At 45.3% G+C, this 26,091-nt stretch overlaps 1 protein-coding gene across 7 annotated transcripts in view; it reads left to right on the top strand.

Moving 5' to 3' along the window:
* Bmp6 (bone morphogenetic protein 6) overlaps nucleotides 1-26,091 on the top strand; it is a 261,855-nt gene that overhangs the window by 226,653 nt on the left and 9,111 nt on the right. For 6 of the 7 annotated variants that reach the window (XM_063276108.1, XM_063276107.1, XM_063276110.1 and 3 more), the window contains 3 exons: nucleotides 4,273-4,465; nucleotides 20,211-20,359; nucleotides 21,074-21,271. The exons of the other annotated variant lie outside the window; for it this stretch is intronic. In XM_063276108.1, coding sequence (XP_063132178.1) covers nucleotides 4,273-4,465; nucleotides 20,211-20,359; nucleotides 21,074-21,271 — 540 coding nt within the window. The remainder of the gene's footprint in view (nucleotides 1-4,272; nucleotides 4,466-20,210; nucleotides 20,360-21,073; nucleotides 21,272-26,091) is intronic. 7 annotated transcript variants of the gene reach the window in all.

Raw genomic sequence — 26,091 nt, 5'->3', positions numbered from 1 at the left:
ACACACACACACACACACACACACACACACACACACACACACGCATGCAGGCAAAACACTCTACACATAAATAAAATCTTTAAAGCTTTTTGAACTGAAAAAGGAAACAGATAGCTCAAATCTGGAGGGCTGGTCACATAACTATATGGTAATTTTGAAAAAAAATCTTTATTGAAAACTTTGTAGACACAGGTAACCTAATTTTTCTTAGTTTGGGGGGAATACAAATGAGTCCTTCTTCCTGAGAGTTATTAGACCAGCTTTGTTTGTTCTTTTATACTAAGATGCCCAATCTCCAAAGCCTTTCTCAGGAGATGATAGAAAACAGCACACGGAAAGAAATGGGAAGTTGGAGGTGGCAAATAGTTTGACTTTTGTTTTCTTCCCACAAATCCCTACAAAAGCCGTTCTGTAAGAGATGAATTTGTTTCTGTAATTTCTTTGGAATTTTCATTCAGAAAACTAAGAGGTGCACCTATGTTGGGCGCCTCACAAAAGCCTGTAACTTGAGCCCTAGAGGATCCAGTATTCTCTTCTGAACGCTGAAGACACCTTCACTCAAGAGTATATACCTCCGTATAGATGCACATGCACTCATAAAATTAAACATAAAAGTGAACTTTGTCAGACAAACTAAAAGGGCTGGACACAGTGGTGTACACTTACAGTCCCAGCACTCAGAAATCAGAAGCAGGACCATTATTGCGAATTCTAGGCTAGCCTGGGCTACATGGCAAGCCTGGTCTCAAAGAAACAACAAAACAAACAGCTCCCCCTGCCACCCTGCCCCAGGAATAGCTCTAGTCAGCAAAAAATGTGGAGTTTGAGCAGAATTAGAGTCTCTGTCCTTTTGCTGTGAACTGCATATCTGGGGTTTGATAACATTTCTCTTACCCAGGAATGAATACAGACAGTTGAAAGCCAACTCCCCCAAAATAATAACCAGCAATTAGTTTCTTTGGCCTTTGCATGCAGAAAAAAGTGACATATACTTTCTTTTCTGATTTTTATTTTTTGTGACATAACTGATAAAAGGGTCCTGTGCTGATGGAGTGTCACATATCTCCTCTCTGCCCACTGTGGCAGAGGAAACCCCCCAAATCACATGCTCAGCGGCTCTCATATCAAGGCAGTGCAATCTGCTAGTCACTGTGCTGCCCATCAGGTCTGTAAATCACATTCATCATACAGAATTTAACTTTGGGATCCCCTTGGTGACTTTCTCCAGATCCCTGTCTAAGAGCTCTTTCCCTTGACCCCAGGAAACCACCATTCTACTCTCTGCTTCTAGGAGTTTGACCTTCCTAGATGCTGCCTAAGAATGAGATCATGTGACTCTGTCTGTCTGTGCCTGGCTTATGGTACTTAGCACTATGCCTTCCAGGTCCACCTGTGACTTTCTAGTGGCTCCCGAGTCCCCTCCCCCCACTGCTATATATTTCTATTCATTTTCCTGACCCTCTGTAGTCTTTCCTATCCTTTCCCATACCTGATCCTGCCCCCCATTTTTCCTCTTCCTCCTCTCTACTCCCAGGTCTCTCCCTCCCTCATCTTCCATGACTATTTTGTTCCCCCTTCTAAATAGGATCGAAGCATCCACACTTGGGCCTTTCTTATTGTTAAGTTTCATATAGTCTGAGTTGTATCATGGATATTCTGAACTTTTGGGCATGTTAATATCCACTTATCAGTGAGTGCATATCATGTGTGTCCTTTTGTGACTGGATTACCTCATTCAGCATATTTTTTAGTTCCATCCATTTGCCTGTAAATTTCATGAAGTCATTGTTTTTGATAGCTGAGTAGTACTCCATTGTGTAAATGAACCACATTTTCTGTATCCATTCCTCTGTTGAGGGCCATCTGGGTTGTTTCCAGTTTCTGGCTATTATAAATAAGGCTGCTATAAACATAGTGGGGCATGTGTCCTTGTTATATATTGGAACATCTTTTGAGTATATGCCCAGTAGTGGTATAGCTGGGTTTTCAGCTATATGTCCAATTTTCTAAGGAACCGCCAGATTGTTTTCCAAGTGGTTTTACCAGCTTGCCATCCCACCATCAATGGAGGAGTGTTCCTCTTTCTCCACATCCTCACCAGCATGTGCTGTTGCCTGAAGTCTGTGATCTTAGCCATTCTCACTGGTGTGGAATCTTAGGGTCTGTGTGTCGTACATAGCAGAAAGTCATCTGGGTGTGTATATGCTTCATTTTTATACATTCATCCACAGGAGGGGAACTAGATCTAGGTACTCTGTGTGTGCATGTGTGCCTATTCATGTATGTATGTATGTATGTATGTATGTATGTATGTATGTATGTTTGTGTGTGTGTGTATGTGATATGTGTGTATGTATGTGTGTATGTGTGTACATATGTATATGTGTGTATGGTTCATTAATGTAAGCCATTCATAGCAAGTAACACTGTTGTTGCTTTTTCCATCCATTCCTTTTATCCTGTTTGGGTTCTGCTGTCAAATTTAAGAGTGCCCCAGCAGCTTCCTGGCACACAGGAAGACCGGTCCCTACAGTCTCCAGCCCTTGTTTCCATTAGGAGAGGATCATCTCCTGTGAGACTTTGCTAGCCTGACTCCTCAACAAAACCTGACACCAGGCTGCAATGGGTAGTTCCGAACCCACGGTCCCAAAATAAAAGGATATGAGTGTTGGGAAAGGGACTTGGGCGTGTTGACATAGGTGAAGAGAAATGAGAGGGTAGGTTGAGAATAAGAATGCATCACACATGCGTGTAGAATTGTCAAATATCAAATTTAATGTTCTACAAGTATTTCCAAGGGACAGCAAGCAAAGCGCAGAGGCCCCTGGAAAGTCAAGGCACGGGGATGGGGTGGAGTGGACAGGACATGGCCTGTCCTCCACTCATGTCACGGCTCTCAAGTTCAGCACTGGGTGCCCCCTTTCATATCAGCTACAGATGATGCCACATGAACAAAACTGGGGAGGGAAAAGCCAACAGGGAGGAGGAGAAGGCTAGAAGGGTGGGGAGGTCATTAGCATATACTAATTATACATAATTATGAGCTTCATGATGACCTCTTATATATTACATATTCTGGTCATATTAATTCCTCATTATCTTCATGTGCCCTCTTGCTCCCATGACTCTCTTTCCTCTTTCCAGCTGTCCCTACTTCCATGTCTTTTGACTATCGTTAGGGTTCCTTGAGCAACAGGGTTATTTATAGGAGCATAAGTACCTCACTAATGGCAACACCACAGAAGGCGATGTCTTCCCTCCATCCCCTAAATGTTAATCCTGTAGATCCTTGTGTGTGTGTGTGTGTGTGTGTGTGTGTGTGTGTGTGTGTGTGTGTGTGTAAAAGTCTCTACCCCTTCGATAACAGGGCTAAGTCTTATGTGGATCTTAGGTAATCTATCACAGTGCAAAGGCATGGCATGTCCAAGAGACAGTGTCCTATGACATTCCCTCCCATCTTGGGCTCTTACACCCCGCCCTCTCCTCTTCAGTGCTCCCTCAGTCTTGGAGGGGTGGCAATGGGCACAGATGTCCCACCTATGCTGGGCATTCAGTAGTCATTTATCACTACTAGATAAATGACATGAGTCTCTGTAGTCCCACTCTCTGCTGCCAATCGAAGTTTCTCTTCCCAAAACAGGCAACAGAATTGACCTATGGGAATAAACATCAATGTTTAGAAGGTAACTTGACAGTTGCATCACATGGTTTTGCTTGCTTGTTTTTCTTCTGTCTCAGTTTCCTCTTGATTCTCCGTGCTCTGTATGAAGAGCGTGTGGCAATGTTCACCCAATTAAGCCTCACCATCAGGGTCTGGTGGGCAATCAATCACATCGACATTTACCTATATTGTTTCGGTGACCAGCAACTCTTAGGAAGGCTTAGCAGTGGCGAGAGTTCTTCTTCAATATTCCATTCATTCTCAGACTTTTCTGCACAGTCTTTTTTTTTTTTTTTTTTTTTTTTTTTTGCTGATAAGGAAACCGGAAGCCAAGAGTTAAAGACTCGTGCAGATCATGCTCAGCCAACTACTGAGACTACAGTATCTAAACGGAACACAGTGCAAACATTTGGCTTCATCTGAGGCAGAAGGGAGGATTTCAATCTCTACCTGCCAGGTTCAACCAGTGTCCCTTCAACCCCTTGGTCTCACTAACCCACCCGCTGGTACCTGGTAATCTGTGAAGTAAAACTGGGGGATGTTCATGAGATGAGCCCATGGCACCCGGCCAAGTAACAATAGCTGTCACTCTCTCTTGTTTAACCCTATAGTGGAGTACGACAAGGAGTTCTCCCCACGCCAGCGACACCACAAGGAGTTCAAGTTCAACTTATCCCAGATTCCCGAGGGTGAGGCAGTGACGGCTGCAGAGTTCCGCGTCTACAAGGACTGTGTGGTGGGGAGTTTTAAAAACCAAACTTTTCTTATCAGCATTTACCAAGTCTTACAGGAGCATCAGCACAGGTATGGAGGCTCGAGGAAGCCCAAGGGTGGGGATGCTCACACTTCTCCCCTCATGCGACCTCAGGTGTCGTCTTCGGAAGGTGGTCTGGAGGTCAGGGGCTATTGAATGGGAAGAGCTGCTGTTAAGTTGATTTTTCAAATAGTTGTCTTTTCCTAAGCAAGTGAACAGCACGGTACTTAGCAAGCATCTTTAATGACCAGCCAGCTCTGATTTTATTAGGGTCAACTCTTTCCTGTTATTATTTGGTCCCCAGTTTTGATGATGTGTGAGCGATTAAATTAATGCACACATTAAAGTTACGGAACAGCACTTACAAGAGATTGCCAGTCAGGTGACTGCAAGGTATATATTCGCATATTTAATATACATGTCTGCTTTGGATAAGCATATATAAACCCTACCATTTGTATGCAGGGAATGACAGATTCCTTTTTTTTTTTTCCTGTATGTCTGTGTTACCATTCTTTCCTGCAATGCATTCAGAGTGATTTATAGGGGGAAAATAATCTGCAATAAAAAATAATCATGGTGCCTCCTAGCAATAAAGAAAAACTTGCCCAGCAACTGTTGGAGCACAGTAAGGCAGAGAAGTAGCAAGGAAGCATTTAATTCAAATCTGAAGAAACAGAAAGGAAGCTAATGCCTGTGAGTTGTGTCGAGCAGGTGGGTGAGTCTGTTTAGCAAACCACTCACTGAGAACAGAATGCTGGGGGTGGGAGGGACAGACCCACCGTGCCACTTAAGCCACTGATAGTGTCATATTGATTAGAAGGCAGGTGTCAGCATAATCATGGAAGATGAAGAATGCCTAGGATACACCACACCCTTGGACCCAAAGACATTTCTTTTTTTTTTTTTTTTTTTTTTGGTTCTTTTTTTTTTTTTTCGGAGCTGGGGATCGAACCCAGGGCCTTGCGCTTCCTAGGCAAGCGCTCTACCACTGAGCTAAATCCCCAACCCCCCAAAGACATTTCTGTTGCTTTGCCTTTTTTTTTTTTTATAAACAGGTTGCCATGTAGCTCAGGCTAGCCTCGAACTTGCCATCCTTCAGCCTCTGCCTTTTGAGTCCTGGGATTACCTACAGCATGCCCAGTATCTCCGTTGGTTTCAGAAACCAAATCTAACTGGCCTTGGAGAACTATTGACTTTCCAGAAGGTTCCAGTACTTTCAGACTGACCTTGGTTTCTCCTAGATATATGGATCTGCGTGGAGGGCTGCGGCAAGTGTGCTTGCTGAGAGGATAAGGAACAGGAGCTAGCCTCAGGGAAGGGTTGCTTTAGCACTGAAAGCATCCTAGTGTCTGGTACCTGGGCACACTCTGGTCTGCCCCAGGGCAACTCTGCTGGAGGGAATCACTATTAGCTTCAAGAGGAAACTGAGAAGGAGTGTGTAGGTGGCTATGGGACTGTAGGAGGGAGCTGAGAGACAAAGAACTGGCTCTCAGATGAGTAGGGCTACTCCTGAGGGAGGAGGGTTCCAGGAAGAGGGCTTAAGGAAGAGATGGAGCTCTGAGAAGGAAGAGGAATCTTTAGGAGGGATCTGAGAGCAGGAGCTGCAGGACAGACCAGACAGACAGAGGGAAGAGGGGGAAAGACAAGGAAAAGGTTGCAACCAGTTGCAGGTGGGGATGAAGGCGGTACTGCAGCTCTGAGGCTTTGAGGGAAAAGATGGATAGTGTCTTTAAAGATGTGCCCATGCCCACAGGGGCGTAGAGAGGCACCCAGGTAGCTGCATCGGAGTTGAGAGTGAGTGCTCCTCTGGGGACCTTGGGAAGGTGTTGAGGGCTCTAGGAGCCTGGAGAGACACTTTTGGGGTAGACCAGGAGTGTAGCAAGTGGAGGGGGAAGCAGCTTTAGAATCACACTCTAGAATTTAGGATCAAATTTGGTAGCTGGCAAAAGCCAGCAGAAATAAATGATCCATCCATACCTTAGGAGAGTCGACTTAGCAGCTTGGTTCAGAGTCCCTGGGATGGGAGCTCATGCATGATACTCATGGGTTTCAGCACCAGAAGAATGATAGAAAAGGAGGGCGGGGCTGCTCCTAGGTGTGGGGGAGGGGAATGTCTACTGTAGATAAGAGGGAGAGCATGCCCAGAGGCAGGGACATCTGGAAGAGTCCAGAATGAACATGGTCAGACTGAACTGGACCAAGGAGAGAGAGAGAGAGAGAGAGAGAGAGAGAGAGAGAGAGAGAGAGAGAGAGAGAGAGAGAGAGGTGGAGGGAAAGCCATAGAAGAACCACAGACCAAAAGTGATGACCTAGGCCAAGAGACTGGTAGCCAAAATGGCTGAGCTATATAGGGGCAGAGGAGGAGACGTTGAGGGAGCCCAGTCTAGTGCCTGGGCTGGAGATTTCCAGGTAAGGGGAGGAGTTTGTCAGCCAGGAGGAAGCTAGAACAGTTAGGGACTGAGGGATGCTGGGAGAGCCTAGCAGTCAACATCAGCTTTGATATAGTAATAGACATTTCAACCATTTGTCCTGGGCTGGAGACCCAACACTAGAAGGACCAGCAGATGCCAGGCACTGGGAACACATCAAGGTGTCAAATACATACGCTAAGGCTGTAGATGAGGTCTTAGCTGGTACAGTTAAACAATGAGTAAAATGTAGCCATTGGGGTCTGGTGACAGTGGACAGGAATTTCAGAACAAGGAAGTTCCCTGGTATCTTATTTTCCTCTTACAGACAAGTATATCTGATAGCTTTACAATACAGAGCTTGTCTTGGGAAGTACAATCTCTCCTTTGCTAGATCTTCCTCTTTTGATGTACTGGAGAGAATTGGTATTTGGTGATTCTTTGGCCCTGCCTTAACCATTGCCTTTTCAACCTTTCCAACTGGATAGTCCATTTTACTTCTCTCTGAGAACGACCTAAAGGTACTTGTTGGACTCACATGCTTGTTTGAAATGGATGTTTTCCCCTCTCCTGCAGGAGGAGTCATACCCAAACTGCTAGGCTGGAAGTATAGCGACTGTGGAATTTTTCAAAAGAATTTTTATTTTAAGGAGAGCACTAGTTGAAGCCTTGTGAGGTTTATACTGAACTCTAGCCAAGGAGGGACAGCTGCTGTGTGCTCAGGATGGTGGTGACATCCTTCCTGGGGGCCAGCAGTGAGTTTAGAAAGCAGAAACCAGAATGGACCCAACCTTGGATGGCTCTCTTGTCAATTTGTCTTCTAGGATGGGGGCATTTTCCAGTTGGATATGTTTAATTTGTGTGCATAGTACTAAGAAATTTGGGAGGCATTCATGCTTTTGAAGGGCTCCAGGTTGGCTGGGGAAGGTTTTCTTATCTGTGGGCCAGAAGCCCAGCCCTCCCGCTACTTCCAAATGTTCTTACAGAGGCCTCCAGACTTAGCTGCAGGGCTCCTTCTGTAGAAGGTTTGACCTCCCCATCTGTACCATCTTGGGGTGTCTTGGCTGAACACGCTTTTCTGAGCATAGAGGAAACGTATTTATCTAATCTGTGCCGAAGTGCAATTTGTAGCATTTGCTGTGTTCACTTAATTTAACAAATGTTTGTGTTACGAAAATAGTTGGCCGCCTTGAAGGAGGGACGTTGAAATTCTAAATGCTAAGTCTCAACTTCAGCTAAAGGGCCAGGGAGATGGTGTATTGAATCTTCTGATATAAAAAGCAGTCAGGAGAGCTGAGTGGGAGGTTACAAAGGCCTCCAAGAAGGCAAATACTGGCTATAGAACTGTGTTTCTGTGACCTGTAAGTACTTCAGAACAGGTAAGTTTACAACAACAATTGGCTCCTTGAATAGAGGGTACTTACTAGAGAAACATACTACTTGATCCAAAGCCAGAAAAGGAGTCTTGAGATGGATAGCCACGGTCTATAAGTCAAGGAAAGACCAGAAGCAACCTGTAGGCTACAGTAAGAGCAGCTTGATTACTTCCACTAAGTCCAAGGCATACAGGACACCCTTTGTATGTTCCTTCTTTTAAGATTTCCTCAGCACCGGGCTAGCAAGATGGTTCCCCTGGCAAAGGTGCTTACCACACAGGCCTGTTGACCTCAGGTCAGTCCTCAGGACCCACATAAAGGTGGACAGAGGGAACCATCTCCACCAAGATGTTTCTTATCACTACACACATGTCATGGTACACATAGGCGCTATGCACATAGATGTACATATCGTGTGTAGCTGTGTGCACATCTACACACGAGTGGCAATGAAATTGAAAAATTACTCGCCAATTTTGTGAACACTTATATTTTAAGATGATTGGATGTACGTCAGCATATATGGGACACTGGCCCAGCATGTGTAGAACACTGGTTCCATCCCCAGGACCTAAAAAGGAGAGTGAGTACTGGGAGGGAAGAGTGAGTCTGGGAGAAGTTTGGGAGAGACGTGGGGTATTAATATGACCAAAGACATGGAATGTGTCTGAGTTATTGTCCTATTGCTGTGAAGAGATGTCGTGACCAAGACAACGCTTGAAAAGAAAGCATTTAACTGGGGTTGACGTACAGTTTCAGAGGTCAGTCCATTATCATCATGGTGGGGAGTACGGCATCAGACAGGCAAAGTATGGGCTGAACTTACCTCCTGATCCGCAAGCAGCAGGCAGAAAGAGGCAGACACTGTCTGTCAAAGCTCACCCGAGTTGCTAGACTTCCTCCAACAAGGCCACACCTCCTAATCCTTCTAATCTGTCTCAAACAGTTCAGCTAACTGGGGATTAATCATTCAAAACCTATGAGCCTATGAAGGCCATTCTCATTCAAATCACCACATTCTACTTGTATGAAACTCTCGATTAATAAAATATATTTAAAATAAGAACAAGTTTTGGCACTGTAAACCAATACATCCTTACAGCAATGCCTTCCCTTCATATTCTCTCATTAGGATTTTCCCCCATACTATCAAATAGGTGAGTCAATCTTCACATTTGAGAGAATAAAGCATGGCACGTTTGAATTTTGTCAAGGCTAATATTGCTGAAACGATTGTTCGCGGTATTTCCTCAAAGTCACTCTGATGACACGGAGGCACCCCGAAACTAGGATAAGCAAGAAGTGCCCAGAAGAGGTCAGAACCCCCTTATGATATGCCCCATATCTCCATCTTCTGAGCTCAGATGCAGGCATCACAAGGATGCTCCAATCTGTTCCCACTGGTGATAGAGTGAGTCTGTTAGAATCCAGGCCTTCCTACAGAAAACCTTTCCATACTTCAGTCCCCCTCTTGACCAACCGTCACCCATCAGTCTGTTTTGTAGAGTTGGCAAGAGATGGAGAAGAAAGAGTAGGATAGATTTGTGTGTGATCCTCTGCACTCTTAGGGATCACTCCAGAACGTCTGTGTGATGTGCACAGTAGCTGTCGTCACGCTTGGACTGCACCTCAGGCTGCTCTGGAGTCCCCTGCCCTCCCATACCCGTGCAGAATAGCAAAAGGGTACCATGTTGCTTTCCACACACACCATGCCTTATTTCTAGCATATCTGTATTAGTTACTTTTCTCATCATGGCGCCAAGTTTAGCTCTGAGAGGAGCTTAGGGAAGAAGGGATTCATTTTACCCTACACGTTCATGGCCAGGGAGGCATGGCGGCTTAATCTGTGGTAGGAGTTGGGGCACAGACCATTACATTTTCATACATGGGGAAGCAAAGGGAGACTGTAAGGGGAAGCAGGGCCAAGCTAAAACCCTCTTAAAGGTTCCCCAACCTCCCAAAACACCAGGAGCAGCTTGAGTCCAACTATTCAAACAGCATTCAAACCATCATTGCACCTTTGGATAAATCAGGCAATTTTGAGGTCTTTAAAGAATATCGTTTTTGTCTACAGTTCTTATTCAGTAAATTTTGTGTTCCTGAAAGTCCAAGAGATTCTTGTGAGAGCCAGTCAGACATTACAACAGAGTTTGCTTTCTGAGGTGTGGCTGTCCGTGCATGAGTTAGTCATCTTGCCTCTGTTGGATCTCACATTTCATGTCCTCCCTGCCTGACAAAAATGTATTGTTTGGCAGTGACAGCCTATTCTCTTCATGCATGATCTCCTTCCTCCACTACATTCTACCATGCAGGGTTCGTGGGAAGACATTTAAAGTGAGAGTTAGCAAACTTAAAATGCATTTTTTTTCTGGTGTATACAGCATCGATTGTGTGTGTGTGTGTGTGTGTGTGTGTGTGTGTGTGTGTGTGTGTCTGTGTGTCTGTGTAAGAGAGAGAAGGGGAGGGAGGGAAGGAGGAGGAATGTGTGATATATAAGTGTGTAGAGAAGGTTGAGTTCAGAATAGAGAACAGCAGTCCCCTGCCCCCACCTCCACTTTATTTCTTTGAGGCAGGGTCTCTCCCAGAGATCACAATTCCAACAACATTCAAACAATGTTCAAAGCTAATATCCAGCAAGTCCCATAAATTCTCCTATCTTCACCATACACAGCTCTGGGGTTAAGGAGATGTGTGTGACCGTGCTCAGTATGTTACCCAAGTATTGTGGTTCTCATTGACCTATCTCATGGGTTCGCACCAAAGCATTGAGTCATCTCTCCAATCCTGGCATTAAAATTTTCAATTCTAAAGGTAAATATTAGTGTGGTGTGTGTGTGTGTGTGTGTGTGTGTGTGTGTGTGTGTGTGTGTGTGTGTGTTGATTGGCTTGTGCTCCCATCTAGAACTGCAATTGATTGTTGTGTATTGATCTTGTATCCAGAAACTTGACAATTTATGTTAACACTAATCCTTTCTGTTCAGACTTTTGAAATATTTATGAGTATAATCAAATCAACTGTAAATATCACTTTTTTACAATTCATTTCGTCCTTCCTTCCTTCCCTTCCTTCTTTTTTTCCTTCCTTCCTTCCCTTCCTTCTTTCCTTCCTTCCTCTCCCCCCCCTCTCTCTCTTTCTCTCTCTCTCTCTTTCTTCCTTTCTTTGAATTTTACTGGCTAGGAAGTCCAATGTACTTTTGAAATCTACTTACACACTAATCTTTGGGAGTGAGTGAGAGATTTACTATTTTACTATTAAAGATGGTTGTTATAAATATTTCTATAGAAATTTCAAGCAACTAAGTAGACTGAAGAAATTATCCTCTAAACTTTCTAAGAGTCTTTTTTTTTTAAGATTAGGAATTGATGTTACATTTTATATTTTTTTCTGATTTCATCAGATTATGTTGTCTTTAATCCTTTATAGTATCACTACATTAAATGGTTTTCAAATATTAAAGCTATTTTAGACCCTGGAAAAAGGTCCATTTGTGGCTTGTTACCATTCTGTAAGCTTGGATTCAGAAACTAGGTCTGGATCTGGTGTTTGGATCATCTCTGGGTCTATTTACATTGTCTCTTTAGTTCCTTGATTGTTTTCTGCATTTGATTTTATTTCCTGACTTGCCTGACAACTTTTTGTTTATTAAATTTCGTGTATAATTTAATAAAAGCAGCTATAGACATTGTCGCTTCCTTGCTGACTGAATTGAACATTCTTCTGGAAGTCAGAGGCAGTGCAAGCAGACCACTTTATCCTTTTGTCCTAGATGAGGTGGGGCTTCTGGGTCTGCTAAGGCTCATCTGTTTCTGGTTTCCCCTCCTCTTGCAGCTCAGCCCCCTGGAGGTTTCAGCTGAGACCAGGATGCTTAGCAGAGGCCCTCATCCTTGGTGGGCTCTGAACTCTCATTTTTAACTCCCCCAGCATTGTGAACCTGCCAGAAATCCTTCTATTTCTCTGAAGCTTCTAAACAGCTTCTTTCTGCTTGTTTTCTCAACTTCCTATCCCGTGTATACACAGCTTAATGCTTGGCAAATATCTCAAATGAAAATATTGGTGTTCATGGCAGCCAGGACTTGAAGAAAATTGAACCCATACCTCTGTGAGATCACGTCTACGTGTTCACTTCCAGGCAGGCTGCTTCCATTGAGACCTTCCTCTTTCCTGCCCTAGATACCTTCAATCCATCATCACTATCACCATCACTATCACCACCACCACCATCACCACCATCATCATCATTACCACCATCACATCATCATCATCACCACCACCATCACTACCATCATCACCACCACCATCACCATCATCACCACCATCATCATCACCACCATCACCACCACCACCATCATCACCATTACCACCACCATCATCATCATCACCGCCATCATCATCACCACCATCACCATCATCATCACCACCACCAACACATTATCATCATCACTCTCATTTTTGTCCTTAGCTGGTGATAGTATGTTAGCTTCCGCTTTCTGCTTTGGTGTGGTGGTTGCAGGAATTCACAAATGTTCTGAAATGAGCTTCAGCAAACACCTCACTCACCTCAGGGCCCTGACCCACTCTGGGGTCTCGAGTTTGACCGCTCATGTGTTTCCTGACTTCCCACTTTAATATGCTTTCAAACAGGCGAATCTGTCAACACATTCCTTTTGGGTTTTTTTGTTTTGTTTTGTGTTGTGTTGTGTTTTTTGTTTGTTTTGGGTTGGGGGTGGGGTGTTAGTTAACACTTCAAAACCAGAAGTATGGCGACCAACATCTTCCTAGCATTTGAATTTGGAAGTCTCTCAATGGATTTCCCCCAAATACTGATGCATATATTATTAACCAAACAGATCTATAACGACACCCCATTACAGTAGCTGGCTCAGCTGCAGGACCCAGAACAGGCATTTCTTTAGAACAGTATTACTCATGGATAGAAAGTGCTGCTATGAAATGCTATCGGGTTTTCAGGGAAGATAAAACTCAACCATTTCAGACACGGGAGACAATTTCTTTTCTAAAAAGAAGGGCAAATTTGAGAAAACCAGGATGGGAAGTCACTTTTGTTGCTTGAGGAGAAGAAAACCTTTTATCCTGGTCCCTAGCCACACCATGTTCTCTTTTCTGCATGGCTTTCATAGCTAAGTGTGGGCCTCAGGCTAGCAGTAAACCTTTTGGTATTGGTCCCTTTTCCATTTGAGAAGGGGGCTGTGAAATGCATCCAGGAAGCTCACTAAGTCTTCCCTGTTAAATCTATGCCCTTTCTACCCTGAAGGCTCCCTATCTGAAGCACAAAAGAAAGCCCAAGCTTGAGAAGTCACCAAGCCTAGCTCCATATACCATTGTCTGATTGTAAAGCACAGTGTGGAATTAAAGTTATAAAAATGTCATCTACACCCAGGAGAATGCGGAGGTGTTCCACCTTGGAGGGAAGCCATGGTGTGTGGTAGGAGAAGACAGCAAGCCCTTGGGTACTGGTTACACATGCAGATTGATGAGATAGGAAGGTTTATGTTTCTGTACTCGGCGCCTTATGTATTATTCATTACTAGAAGCTGATTGCTTTTGATTGCATGCTTCCCCATACATGTGGATTGGCAGGCTACATTAGCGGTCAGGATATTTTATGAAGCATCTTCCCCCCGCCCCAAACCAAATTAGCAGTAATTTAACTGTTTCATTTCCCTACATTGGACGGAGATGTAGAAATGTAGGATCGGAGAATTAAAATAAGTAAGATTTCGGTGTGTTCTTATTAGAAAGGTATGGGGTTCTTCACTCTCTTTGTCACCAGGGCAGGCTGGAAAAGACTCTAGGACATGGAATCATTGTTTTGTTCAGTAGCTAAAGCAGACAGGTTGAAAAGTCCTGGCTGTATATAAAGTAATCAGTTCCCTTTATATCTCTATCTGTTCTCTCAAACACTAAGCTTTGGACTTGTTCTTTCTGTGACTCTGCTTATTGGCCTAACTTGATAACTAGTTCAGAATACAACCAAACATTAACTCCTAGCCCCGTCTCCATCTGACTTTCCCTGAGACATCTTGAGAGCAGATAGCCTCCAAACTTACGTCTACTGGTCAAGGCAAAGGGAGAACCAAAGTCTTTAAAGAGAGGTGCTATGCTTTGAACCCGTCCTCATAGAGTGTTCTCCCAGACCAGTAGTGTCTGCATCTTTCTCAAGTCTGTCAAATATACACCTGCTCAGACCCCACCTTGGCTTATGAAGCCCAAAGCTCGGCAGTTGAGGGGTCATAGTCTGATCGATTCCGACTTCACTGGAGGTTGCAGGGAAGAGAGTTAAGAGCATGTGCTATTGGCTGCTTGACCTTGAGGACCAAGGTGCTTACACAGTATAGGCAAACCTGTGCTGGAGCTGGCCAAAGTCCTCTGTTAGGGTGCCGAGGAGGAGCAGAAGCTGTTGGAACAGGCATGGGGAAAACACTGCTAATACTTTCTGTTCGTCTTCTGACAGCAAAGTGATTTGTACTGGATAAATCTGGAAGGGTGCCTGTGGTATTTACAGCATCTTGGAATATGATAGTCACTGAGGGAAAAACCTAGCACAATCAACTGCTATAAGGTCAATTATAACAACCAATTTAGGTAGTTATTGGTCACTGCTACTCAAACCCATGTGTATACTTGCCTGCATGCCTGTATGTGCACTGTGTGTGTGTGTGTGTGTGTGTGTGTGTGTGTGTGTCTGCTTGTCCATGTGCACACATGTAGCAGTGCATTCTGATTTGTAGTATTCTATTTTCGAATTTACAATTCCTTTTCTAGTGGCACAAATATAAATATGGACCTTATACAAAGGAAAGCTTGAGTGTCAAATATTCTCCCCTTTTGTTTTGTTTTTACTTTTAGTCTCTTCAAAAGCTAGCTTCTCCTTGTTGTGTTGAATTTGCCAGCATTTGAATTTTGTTTTGTATCTTAAGTAACCACTGAATCCAGACCTTACACAGCAAAGGAATGTATTACAAATATGCTTATTTCAAATGAGTAAATTCTACTTCATCAAGTCTAATAAAATGGGTTATGACAAACATAAGTTTCTGACAGGGTACCGGATGTTGGCTATAGTCTGTCAGGAGAATGGATATTCAGGAGCCTCCTGCCCTTCTCTGGAACAAGTGAAGGAAAAGCCCGCCTTGTTTTACCCAGTGAAGTAGTACTAACCTGGAAGGTAGCTGAGTCACAGAAGGGGACTGTATGGGGACAGCTATGCCCGCACACTGGAACATTCCAGGTCTTAGGAAGGAATGTCTATGTGAGTTGAGTCTGCCATGCCAGAAAGAAATGCCAAATAACCCAGGCGGGGTAACTGTGGTGAGACAGGGAGTCTTCATTTACGGCAAATCTCAGCCCAGGCCATCTCATCTCAACTCTGCCAGAGTATGATTACGAGGATCAGATGCATCCTGTTTGGTTTGGGGGACTCTTATTTTTCCTGTACTTGGGTTGGAACCCTTGCACATGTTGGACAAGTACTCCAGCACTGAGCGAGAGGCCTAGACCTACTCAACGGAGGCCACGCTTTCCAGAGGGGTCAGTAGACAAAGATATGAGTCACTGAAGAAATGAATGAGTGTGGGTTGGAGCAGAACCACATGTGTGAGTTCCTAGATCCTTAATTCCTAAAGTTTAATTCCTTTGTAAAGTTCCTTGCACTAATTGTGTAAAATATGTCCATTTTGTCTCACTATAATAAAATACCTGAGCCTGGTATTTTACAGATAATCCACAGTTCGGGAGAATGGGCAGTCCGAGATCAGGGAGCCATAGCTTATGGGGACCCTCTCCTGTATCATCCTGGGATGGAAATTAAGAAAGGAAAAAAGAGTGCACCCGTGAAGAGAGAGAAGGGGAACCTTATCCTCTGATCAGGAACCTTCGCTGGTGACAAGGATACCTAGCATCCGTTCATGCGGGGAAGAGCCCTTGCAATGTAATCACACCCTGAAGACCCATCTCAGCACTGCTGCACTGGGGAATAAGTTCCAAGCCTGGGATTTTGGGGGGGACATCTTCAGACTTTATAGGTGTTTGTGACACTGTCACACCAATCACACAGTGTTCTCTTAAATGGGAGGAATAGGAAAAAATCAGGAAGGTCTTGGGGCTCCACCACAATTTGCCATACCAGGTGCCTTTCTGCACGCATCCTTCAGTCACTCTGACCTGGTGTGGAAGGCCAGCTCATGTCTTCTAACCCTGTGACTGCCCCATTTTCTATATGAAGCCAACTCTGTCTTTAAACACACTGGGTCTTGACCTCTTACTTATTTGAGCATTTGCTCGGTATTTTCAGCCTGTACTGTGAACAATTTTAGACTTTGCTTTTTATAGCTGGGAACAGAGGCCATGAAGAATGAGCCTCTGGCACCCAAGCCAAGAATCACTGGCAAGGAGTTCCTCATAATGGAACATTCCAGATAAGCTTCTTGACACAGGACACTCACATATGTGGCCATCTCTATCAATGAACTTTGGTCAAAGCCTACAATCAAACCATTCCAATCAATGGTTTTCAGTTTAAGTTTACCTGAAGTCTCCATTTGCCATAGCGTCTTCTGTGGAGATGCAGAAGGTGGAATGTGGGCATCTGTGTGGGAGGGAGATGGTAACTCTGGTGTCAGTTCTTACTATCTACTTTGAGACAGTAGGTCTTATGTGGTGCCTTTTTTACATCAGGGTGGCAGATATTTGGAGACCAACCTGGTCTACATAGTGAGAGCCAGGCCAGCCAAAGGTATGCAGTAAAGCATGCATACACACACACACACACACACACACACACACACACACACACACACACACACGCAGAGAGAGAGACATACAGAGAGAGAAAGAGAGAGAGAGAGGTGGAGAGAGACAGAGACAGAGAGAGACAGACACATACAGAGAGAGAGAGAGAGAGAGAGAGAGAGAGAGAGAGAGAGAGAGAGAGAGAGCAGCCTCTGGTACAGTGACCTGTGGAACTATGTGTATATGTATGCATGTATATTTCTTTTTTTTCTTTTTTTCGGAGCTGGGGACCAAACCCAGGGCCTTGCGCTTGCTAGGCAAGTGCTCTACCACTGAGCTAAATCCCCAACCCCTGCATGTATATTTCTTTATCTCATTTAACCCTGTTATATAAGTCTCTCTGTGTTAAGTTACTTCTTGTTATCCTTTGAATATGAACAAGACAGTCTGGTGTGTTACACACTTGGCCTCTAACTGACTGTAGCATTTTTGAGGTCTAAGGCCTAGCTAGAGGCTAGCTGGGGCTATATTGTACTTTTCCTCCCTCCCTTCCTCTCCCCTATTTCCTTCCCTCTGTACCCTTATCCCCCCTTCCTTCACCTCCGTTTCAAAGAGACTTCCTCACAGTAAATAGCTCTTTCCCATGCTCTTGTAATCAGGATGTTCTACCTACGCCTATGGGTCCAAGCAACCGTGGACTCGCCTCTGAACCCACGGGGCAAAAGTGATCCTTCCTTCTTTAAGTTGTGTCTGTCAAGCACTTTTGTCACAGCCACGAGGAAGGGGGGGGAATCACTGCTGTCCCTTGGAGCAGGACCTGGGCATCTTAAAGCCAAGATTTCCCTCTCTGATCTTGAACAAGATCAAGTGCTGTTGGTCTGCACTTGCTTAGCTAGTGTCACAAGCATTGAGAAAGGCCACGGCCTTCATTATAGTGAGCAATGGGTACCGCAGAAACAACCACACATTCTGGGTCCTCAAGATAACTGCAGTAGTTATCGACAGAAACTCATGACCATAAACCATTGTCATTGTCAGGGTTTCTATTCCTGCGATGGATGAATCACCATGGCCAAAGCAGCTTTAGGAGGAAAGAGTTTATTGGGCTACACGTCCATAACCTTGTGCGTCCCTAAAGGAAGTCAGGAAAGGAACTCCACAGGGCAGGAACCTGGTGGCAGGAGCTGAGGCAGAGGCCACGGAGGAGTGCTGCTTTCTGGCTTGCTCCTCCTGGCTAACTCAGCTGCTTTCTTAAAGAACTCAGGGCTAGCAGCCCAGGAGAGGCCCCACCTACAATGGGCTGGACCCTCCCTCCTGAATCACTAATTAAGAAAATGTCCTTCAGGCTTGCCTACAATGAGATTTTTTATGGAGACATTTTCCCAGTTGACCTCCCCTCCTCTGATGACTAGTCTCTGTCAAGTTGACATATAGCTAGCCAGTACAATGGTGTAAATGTAATTTCTTCCACATTGTAGTAATTAATTTTTCTCACCAGCTCTTTTATTTTTTACAATTGCCCCAAATTCTACTTGCTTCCAGATCCACATTTTTGCTTTCCTCTTTCACTCATCCCTTCTCTCTCTCCCCGTTCTCGTTCTTCGTCTCCATTGTAGACAATGGCTTTTAGTGCTGGGGTTACAGGTGGGCACCAGCCTGCTCAGCTCCCCATCCTTTCTTATGAACCCCTCTTTACAAACAGAAGCATAAGTCCATTCCAACTCTGCCTGCCAGTCTTGTCACACCCACCCTGTGTCTGTCTGCGTCCTATTGCACGACCTTAGATATTAGATTGCTTGATTCCCTCCGGATCTTGGTTCTGGGGAGTGCCAGCCACAGTCTTAGATGACTACATCCTCAGCCTGCATCCGTACGGGGCTGTTTTTCCCCCAGAGCTGTTTGTACCGTCTGTGTTATTTCTGGATGAGGGTCTTCTATGACCTTGCAGTGTGGACTTGATGTCCTTCTGCATCTTAACTTCAAAGCATTGGACTCCCAGTCCCCTCTTGCTGTTTTCCGTGAACATCCCTCATCTCTGGGCTCAAAGCTGTTGCCCCAGTCACAGCGGGGGTAGTCTGTCCACAGGGAATGTGACACATCCACGCAGGGGAGAGCTTTAAGGAGGACAAGCTCAAGTCCACCCCTGCAGACTGCCAAGCAGCTGAGTAAACTGCCTGTCACTCTACCTACTGTTTACACTTGAAAACAGTGACAGTAGAGTTCCCTGCTAACGCCGAGCTGCCTTGGAAGCAGGAAAAAAGTGTATTTCCCACGAAAGAAATCTCAGACTCTGAACTCAGATGCTGCATGGCCCTCGGAAGATGCTGTTGAATGAGGAATGAACTTTTCTCACCATCGCAAGTTGTCTTTGGAAATCATCTCAAAAGATTGTCAGTAGGGAAAGCTTTTTGACTTGGAGTTGAGCCCCTCCCTTTGTCCACTGACTAGATTTTCTTACTTGCTTAGCTTTCGTCTTGGTTACATGATCCGGCCCCACAGCCTCATGTCTGAGACTCAGTTTCCCAGCTGAGGATGGAAATAGCTGTACTCCAGCAGTGATGATTATCATAGCAGTGAGTAAAGCGAGGTAGAGGAGAGCGCTTTGTAAATGGACACTATTAGAATCTGATGCTTATTTTAAACCAGTGGAAGCTGTGTAAATTTCATGAAACTGAGAAGTGCTTTCTGCGGTGGGGGATACTTTGCACACATAGAATGAGATATCTTGGAAATGGTTGCTAAGTCTAAATGTAAAATTCGTTCTTGATTCATATATATCTTATACATATAGCCTGATGGTATTTACAGAGATTTGATGCCAGAGACACCTAATTTTTTATATATCATTTGGATCCTGATTTAATCTAGTCTTATACCTGCCTTCTACGTTTCGGGGCTCACTAGCCATAATTATGCTCTTAGCCAATAAAAAGCACCATGAGTAAAACAATGCAGTAATAAAAATGAACGAAGTATCCAGAGAAATGAAATAATGTTTACAATTTACCTTAATTCCAAGAAAGATTCGGTGTAGGAGGCAGGAGGTGTTGGTGAATTTATGAAGCCTCCTGAGAGCTCACAGTCTGTGTCTTTGCTAATTATGCCGTGTTTGTGCCCTCTACGGTGCCATCCAGGCAGAGCTGGGGCTGGTCACCAGATGGGCACGGTCTGACCTCAGCGTTCTTTCTTGACAAGACAGGAGGAATGAGCCTCGGGACAGCAGGTGATTCGCTGCGCCATTTTTCTTCCTTTCCTGCAGAGACTCTGACCTATTTTTGTTGGACACCCGGGTGGTGTGGGCCTCTGAAGAAGGCTGGCTGGAATTCGACATCACAGCAACTAGCAATCTGTGGGTGGTGACACCGCAGCACAACATGGGACTCCAGCTGAGTGTGGTGACTCGGGACGGTGAGTCGAGATTTGCGTCCTGCCAGCCTCTGCGACACAGACCTTTTCCTTCATTTCCTCTGTGGCAGTTACGGTGCTACCATTGTGTTTTAACCAGCCCTTGATATCAGGGTGACCTTATTTACTCTTCCCTCGTAACCATACCGAAAAGCAAAATTTTTCTCTTGGCCAGGACTTGGAAGCAGGCTCAGGCCATATCTCCCACAAGAAGTAGAGCTTCCCCTGGCTGAGACAGATGGGAGATCCTGAGGGGGAGACTGGAAGGTTGGGTGCATACTGTTCAGTGATGGGGCACGTGCTTAGCAAGAGGCTCTGGGTTCTACCCAGCATCAAAGGACGAGGAGGAAAATGGGGGTTGTTAGGATCTGACTGTCCAGTGATTTTGCCAAGGGACCCGTAAGGAAACTTCCCCTAGTGACGGGCTCCCTGTTTCTGGGCCTGCTGCACAGTTGGGAAGTAAAGTCAGAAAGAAAGTGCAAATACAGATGGATAGGAGGACCGGAAACCAGAGCACTCCTCGGGGTGATCCTGTACGTTGGGAGGCACATTTTGAGTACAGGGAGCCAGCCAGGGTGGGAGGATGCATGGAGCCCTGTTCACACTTCCCACTCTTTACTCCTTTACCCGGAAGACTAGAAAGAGTCGCCGCGTCACGTAGCTTTGAGAGTAAGGTTCTGTGGAGTAAAGAGGGGTGGGCTTTGGTTTGCATTAAAGGACTCCACATCAACCCCCGTGCGGCGGGCCTGGTGGGCAGAGACGGCCCTTACGACAAGCAGCCCTTCATGGTGGCCTTCTTCAAGGTGAGCGAGGTCCACGTGCGCACCACCAGGTCAGCCTCCAGTCGGCGTCGACAGCAGAGTCGCAATCGGTCCACCCAGTCGCAGGACGTGTCCCGGGGCTCCAGTGCTTCAGGTGGGTGTGGATGGGGCCTTGGTTCCCATCACGACAAAGTTACCTCTGGCTCCAGATGCTGAACTGCTTCTGCTCAGCAAATACCAGTGGCTAGTGGGGGGGATCAGGAGGGGCTAGGAATGGTGGCTATGCCCCAGTCATAGATACCTGTATGGGATCCCAGGACCCCTCAGCATAGAGCTCTGGGGCTATAGGCATCTCATTCCCACCTCTTGGTTCAGACAAGCATCCTTCTGTTTGATGAGATTTCTACAGTTCTTTTGTTTTCTTCCCATAAAATCATGGAAATGCCCCAATTATTTTAATTTTTGGATTTATTTTATTCATGAATGCATTGCCTGTATGTGTGTGTGTGTGTGTGCCACATGCATGCCTGGTGCCCATGGAGGTCAGAAGATGTGCCCAGTCTTCAGGGGTAGTTATAGATGTTTGTGAGCCACCATGTAGATGGCTAGGAACCAAACCCAGGTCCCATGTGTATGGCCAGAGAAGTTTCAGAAGTTTCTTGGGGATAAGACCTATGTCTAATGACAATTAATTTATATTCCCTGTTCACCTTACAAACCTATAACTATATGTTAGTTTTATATAGTATTTTTGCTGCACTTTGGTTTGACCAACAACCATCAACTGAGGTCTAAGTTCTGGTGCATTTCAGATTTTTGGGCTCAACTTGCATGAAGTGGTGTATAGTTGTGTACTATAGACTTGTGTTTACCAGATAGCTGGAGCCTCTAACATGGATTTTATTGGCCCATTTAACTGGGTTTCTTGTTCCAACTTGGTTAGACTATTGGGAACAGATGGTTCTAGATAGTTCTGTTTCCTGCATTTCTCACGGGTAGAATCCTCACAATGATTGTCAATGTACATTAAGGTTATCCAGAGTCTCAGAGAGACCTTGGCAACCTCATTTTCAAATATAGAGTTCTCTCCCTTGCTGACTTGAGCTGGAAGCCAGGCCTTGATGCTCATTGGACTGACTCACACCACGTGACCAGCTCTGATCCTCTTGCTACAGGAAGTGCTCTGATCGGCCAAGCCTAGGTTGGGTATTCAGATCCATGTGGACGAGCAAGTCGGGAGGGCAAAGAGAGGAAATGGCCCCCCACTATCTGAGGGTTAATTCCGACTTTCGGACGTCTTCTCTAGAACTGGGAGGAGTAGGGAGTGGAGGCTCCCGGAAGCAAGTCCATAGCTGTTATGTGGCACTGAGTTCGAGTGCCAATATTCATTCCTCCCGGTGGTGCAAGGGCTCCAGAGTCTTGGATTCCTGGCGTTACTCAACAGCCCAGAAAACAAGTGCGACCATGACTGTCTGTTGTGAGATTCTCTACCAGAATTTTCTCTTTCTTGCGACTTTGTGAGTTTGGAGAAACCTACCTAGTGGATCTGAGCTTCAGTCACGCACCCCTCCCCGCCTCTGTATTGTGAGGGTATGGAATACCTCACAGATTGTTCTGGTTTGATGAGATGCAGCCTCCCGGCACACTTTCGAAGGTTACCTCCTTAAACCCACGTGGAGGAAGTAGTTGCTTAGAGCACGTTGCTGCAATCCCAAGGATGTAAAATAATTTCTAGAGGCTGTGCTTAGTTTTTGAGGCGGCTCATTACGACCGTCATTTTGGGGACCCGGGAAGAATGGATGTAGCTTCTCCAAGCACCCCACGTGTCTGGGAAGAAGTGTCTGCTAAGTTTCGGGCTGCGACTTACTAAGCCTCCTCTTACGTCAGTAACTTGGATGTGACACTTGAGTAGCCATTACCCAGTGTGATATGACATTTTGCTTCTCCTTGTCATGGTATTTCTTGGAAGCACCGCACAGCATGGGTGTTCTGTATTTACCACCAAAACCAGTCAGGATTGAGGCTTTAAAAAATAAATAATAAAATAATAAAAATAAATAAATAAAAACTAGAAAGGACGGCCTGCTTTGGTTTATTCCCCTGGGAGGCAGTCTGTTGAATTAAATTAATAGCCTGCATTCCCCTCGGGGGCCCGATGGTGAAGTCAGCCAGCGGGGTAGACTGCATTTGGGAACTGTGGCCAGTTTGATTCCTCGGACCTCAGACTGCAAAGGCTTCACTTGCACTGTTGATTACTTTTTAAAATTATAATTTCACTTGATTGATTCAACACTCACCCTGCCCACCCAATATATAGACCCAGTTATTTTTAATTAAGAAAACATGTTGTCCATGATTTGGGCTTTTTGCAAGGTCATCCAATTACTGTTTTCCAAGTCTCTTTCAACATTTTCTTTCAGTCTGATGAGTTAAAATTAATTACGGATATTAAAGTGGCCTAATTCGTAATGAGGTCCAAGGGCCCCTGCTGTCTCTTGGTCTCCTCACTCCACCTCCTGAACCAGTCCTAGTTTCTTTGTTCCTTCAGTAGCCAGGGCAAAGGAATCCGTGCCAAATCCCTCTGGCCTCACATATTTAAAACCCCCAAGAAGGCATTGAGATGAAGAGGCTTCTCGTCTTCTCAAAACCTCCAGTGAGATCAGAGGCCACTCGCGTGCAGCCCCTCGAAGCTCTGCTTTGTGCTCTTGGCTTTCTTCTGTAATGGAAGTGGGTAAGCAGAGGGACAGATGTCCACCCACGAAAGCATTCTAAGGCTAGAAACGCAGTTCAGCTTGCAGAGTACCCACCTAGCATGGACAAAGTCCTGGTTTTGATGGCATAAACGAGCTATGGTGGCACATGCCCATAATCATAATCCTAGTACTTGGGAGGTAGAGACGGGAGGATCAGAAGTTCTGGGTCATCCCTGTTTACATAGAGAGTTAGAGGCCAGGACTCGAGGATACACTTTAAAACTTTGTCTCAAAGTAAATAACCTAAAACCCCCCAAAACCAACTAATTTGCAAACCACAGGAAAACTAAGAAAGAAAAGCAGGGAGATTTTTTTTTTTTTCAGAAATACGGCCTGTGCTTAGAGAGTAGACATGCCTCTCTCTAGGTTTCCCTTCCAGGCTCCTGAAGTGACCAGGGACTCCAGGGTCTTTGCGAGCTTGGTCATCCTCAGAAAAGGTGCCAACAGGAGTGTGAGTCCAGCCTTCCTAAGTCTTTTGGGAGATTGGAGGAAGAGATCGCTATTCTTTGGTTGTCCATTTCTTTCATAGTATACTCCCTGGGCATTGATACTTCTTCCCGAAGAGGCCCAGCCTAGGAGAAGCCCACCATCTTGCACCTGAGTAAAGACGTTAGCATCATTCATCAAATCACCTGTCATCAGAATGAAACAGGACAAGGATCTATTTTAGGAACTGGGCTGTAGATTCCTGAGACAGCCAGACCCACCTATCACAAGCAAGTAGCCAAGAGCTCACCCACTGCCTCCTGGTCCCCGAGGCCCACCCCACCCTGCTCTGACATCTAATCTGACTTCAGACGACTCTGCAGGCACGTGCAGCAGATAGTGGGTTTGGGGGGCCAGTCTCCCTTCATGGTGTCTACAGATCCTTGCTTCTCTCCTGCTCTCCTCCCCACGGGAGTGGTGGACGTTGGCTGAGTCGCACTTCTCCCACAGGCTTGTACAGCCTCGGGACACGTCTTTATTGTTTTTACACCTGTTGGACAGTGCTGGGCTGGACTGCTCTGTGGAGCCCTGGGAGGGCTTCTCATGAATCTGGTGATTGTTTTCCAGACCCCGTTCTTGCCAGTCTAGTGTATTCTGAGCCCCCTACCCCAGGCCCTCCAGCTATAGTCCTCGGCCTCTGCTAGCTGCTGTTCTCCTCTTTGATAATGTTTCTCTTGGCCTTTGCTGTTTTGTCTTGTGGGGGCCTGCGATACCGCTTGGCCAATCAATCCATTGTGAGGTCCAGGAATGGGTGGCCTTGACAGATGATTTCCTTTGGCAATTCTAGGTTCTGCTCCGGTTACTTTTTTGGGATCCCGAATGACACATCTGGGGAGGAGAGGGCCATTCCTGCCATTTCAAGTCAGCTCGAGAGTCTGATGCTGGGCCTGTGAACTGGCCTTTGTTTTATCAGACAACCAGTGATGTTATTACTATCGCTTATTTAATTTTTTTAAATTATTTTGCAAGGAGGAGGGGTTTGTTTGTTTGTTTTTGTTTGTTTTGTTTTGTTTTGTTTTTGGTGGTGCTCTGCTTTGAAACCAGGACTTTGTGCAAGTTAGGTAACTGCTTTACCCCTGAACTATAGCAGCTGATGTGTAATTGTGGTTGTCTCTTGAACCTGCTGTTTCTGCCTATGAAATAGCACAATGCCCTCAGGACTCTGAGCATCCCTGGGGATGAATCTGTAATCGTTCTATTGCTGCCTGGGAATAAATTCTTCTTCCAACTCTTTCCCACCCACCTGAACATACATCTCTTAAGACCTCTTGGGGAGGCGTGGGTTCCCAATAGTTCCATGGGCTGTTAATAGTTCTTTCTCCAGCCCCTCACGTTTCCCACTAGGATCCATTTGTACGCTTTGAGCACAAGAGAAGTAACCAGAACACGTACGTGTCTTAGAAAACATGTCTTTAGTTCATTGTAACGTTCGATCTCATGCTGTAGCGTTCAGGGACCTTCAGTCACCGATCGAGGGTTGCAACTCGCAGTGTTCCTGGTACTTCATCTCTGGCTGTCATGGATATGAAGTTGAGGTGGCAAAGTTGAGGGGGTCAACCTACCATGAACGTCGTGGTTTATTAGATGTTTCAGAAGAAGGCCGTGGCCTGGGTCTGAAAATGGCAGTTTTTTATTTCTCAAAGGAGATAGGGAGTTGACTTTGTCATTTTGAGCTTCAGTTAAAGTTCTAGAACCTCAGCGTGGCTTCTAGACACCTTGGCTTCGAAAGAGCCTT

This window comes from Rattus norvegicus, chromosome 17 (assembly GCF_036323735.1).
Source record: "Rattus norvegicus strain BN/NHsdMcwi chromosome 17, GRCr8, whole genome shotgun sequence".
Taxonomy (NCBI): domain Eukaryota; kingdom Metazoa; phylum Chordata; class Mammalia; order Rodentia; family Muridae; genus Rattus; species Rattus norvegicus.
The sequence above is the reverse complement of the archived record's forward strand: the minus strand, read 5'-3'. Positions and strand labels throughout refer to the sequence as shown.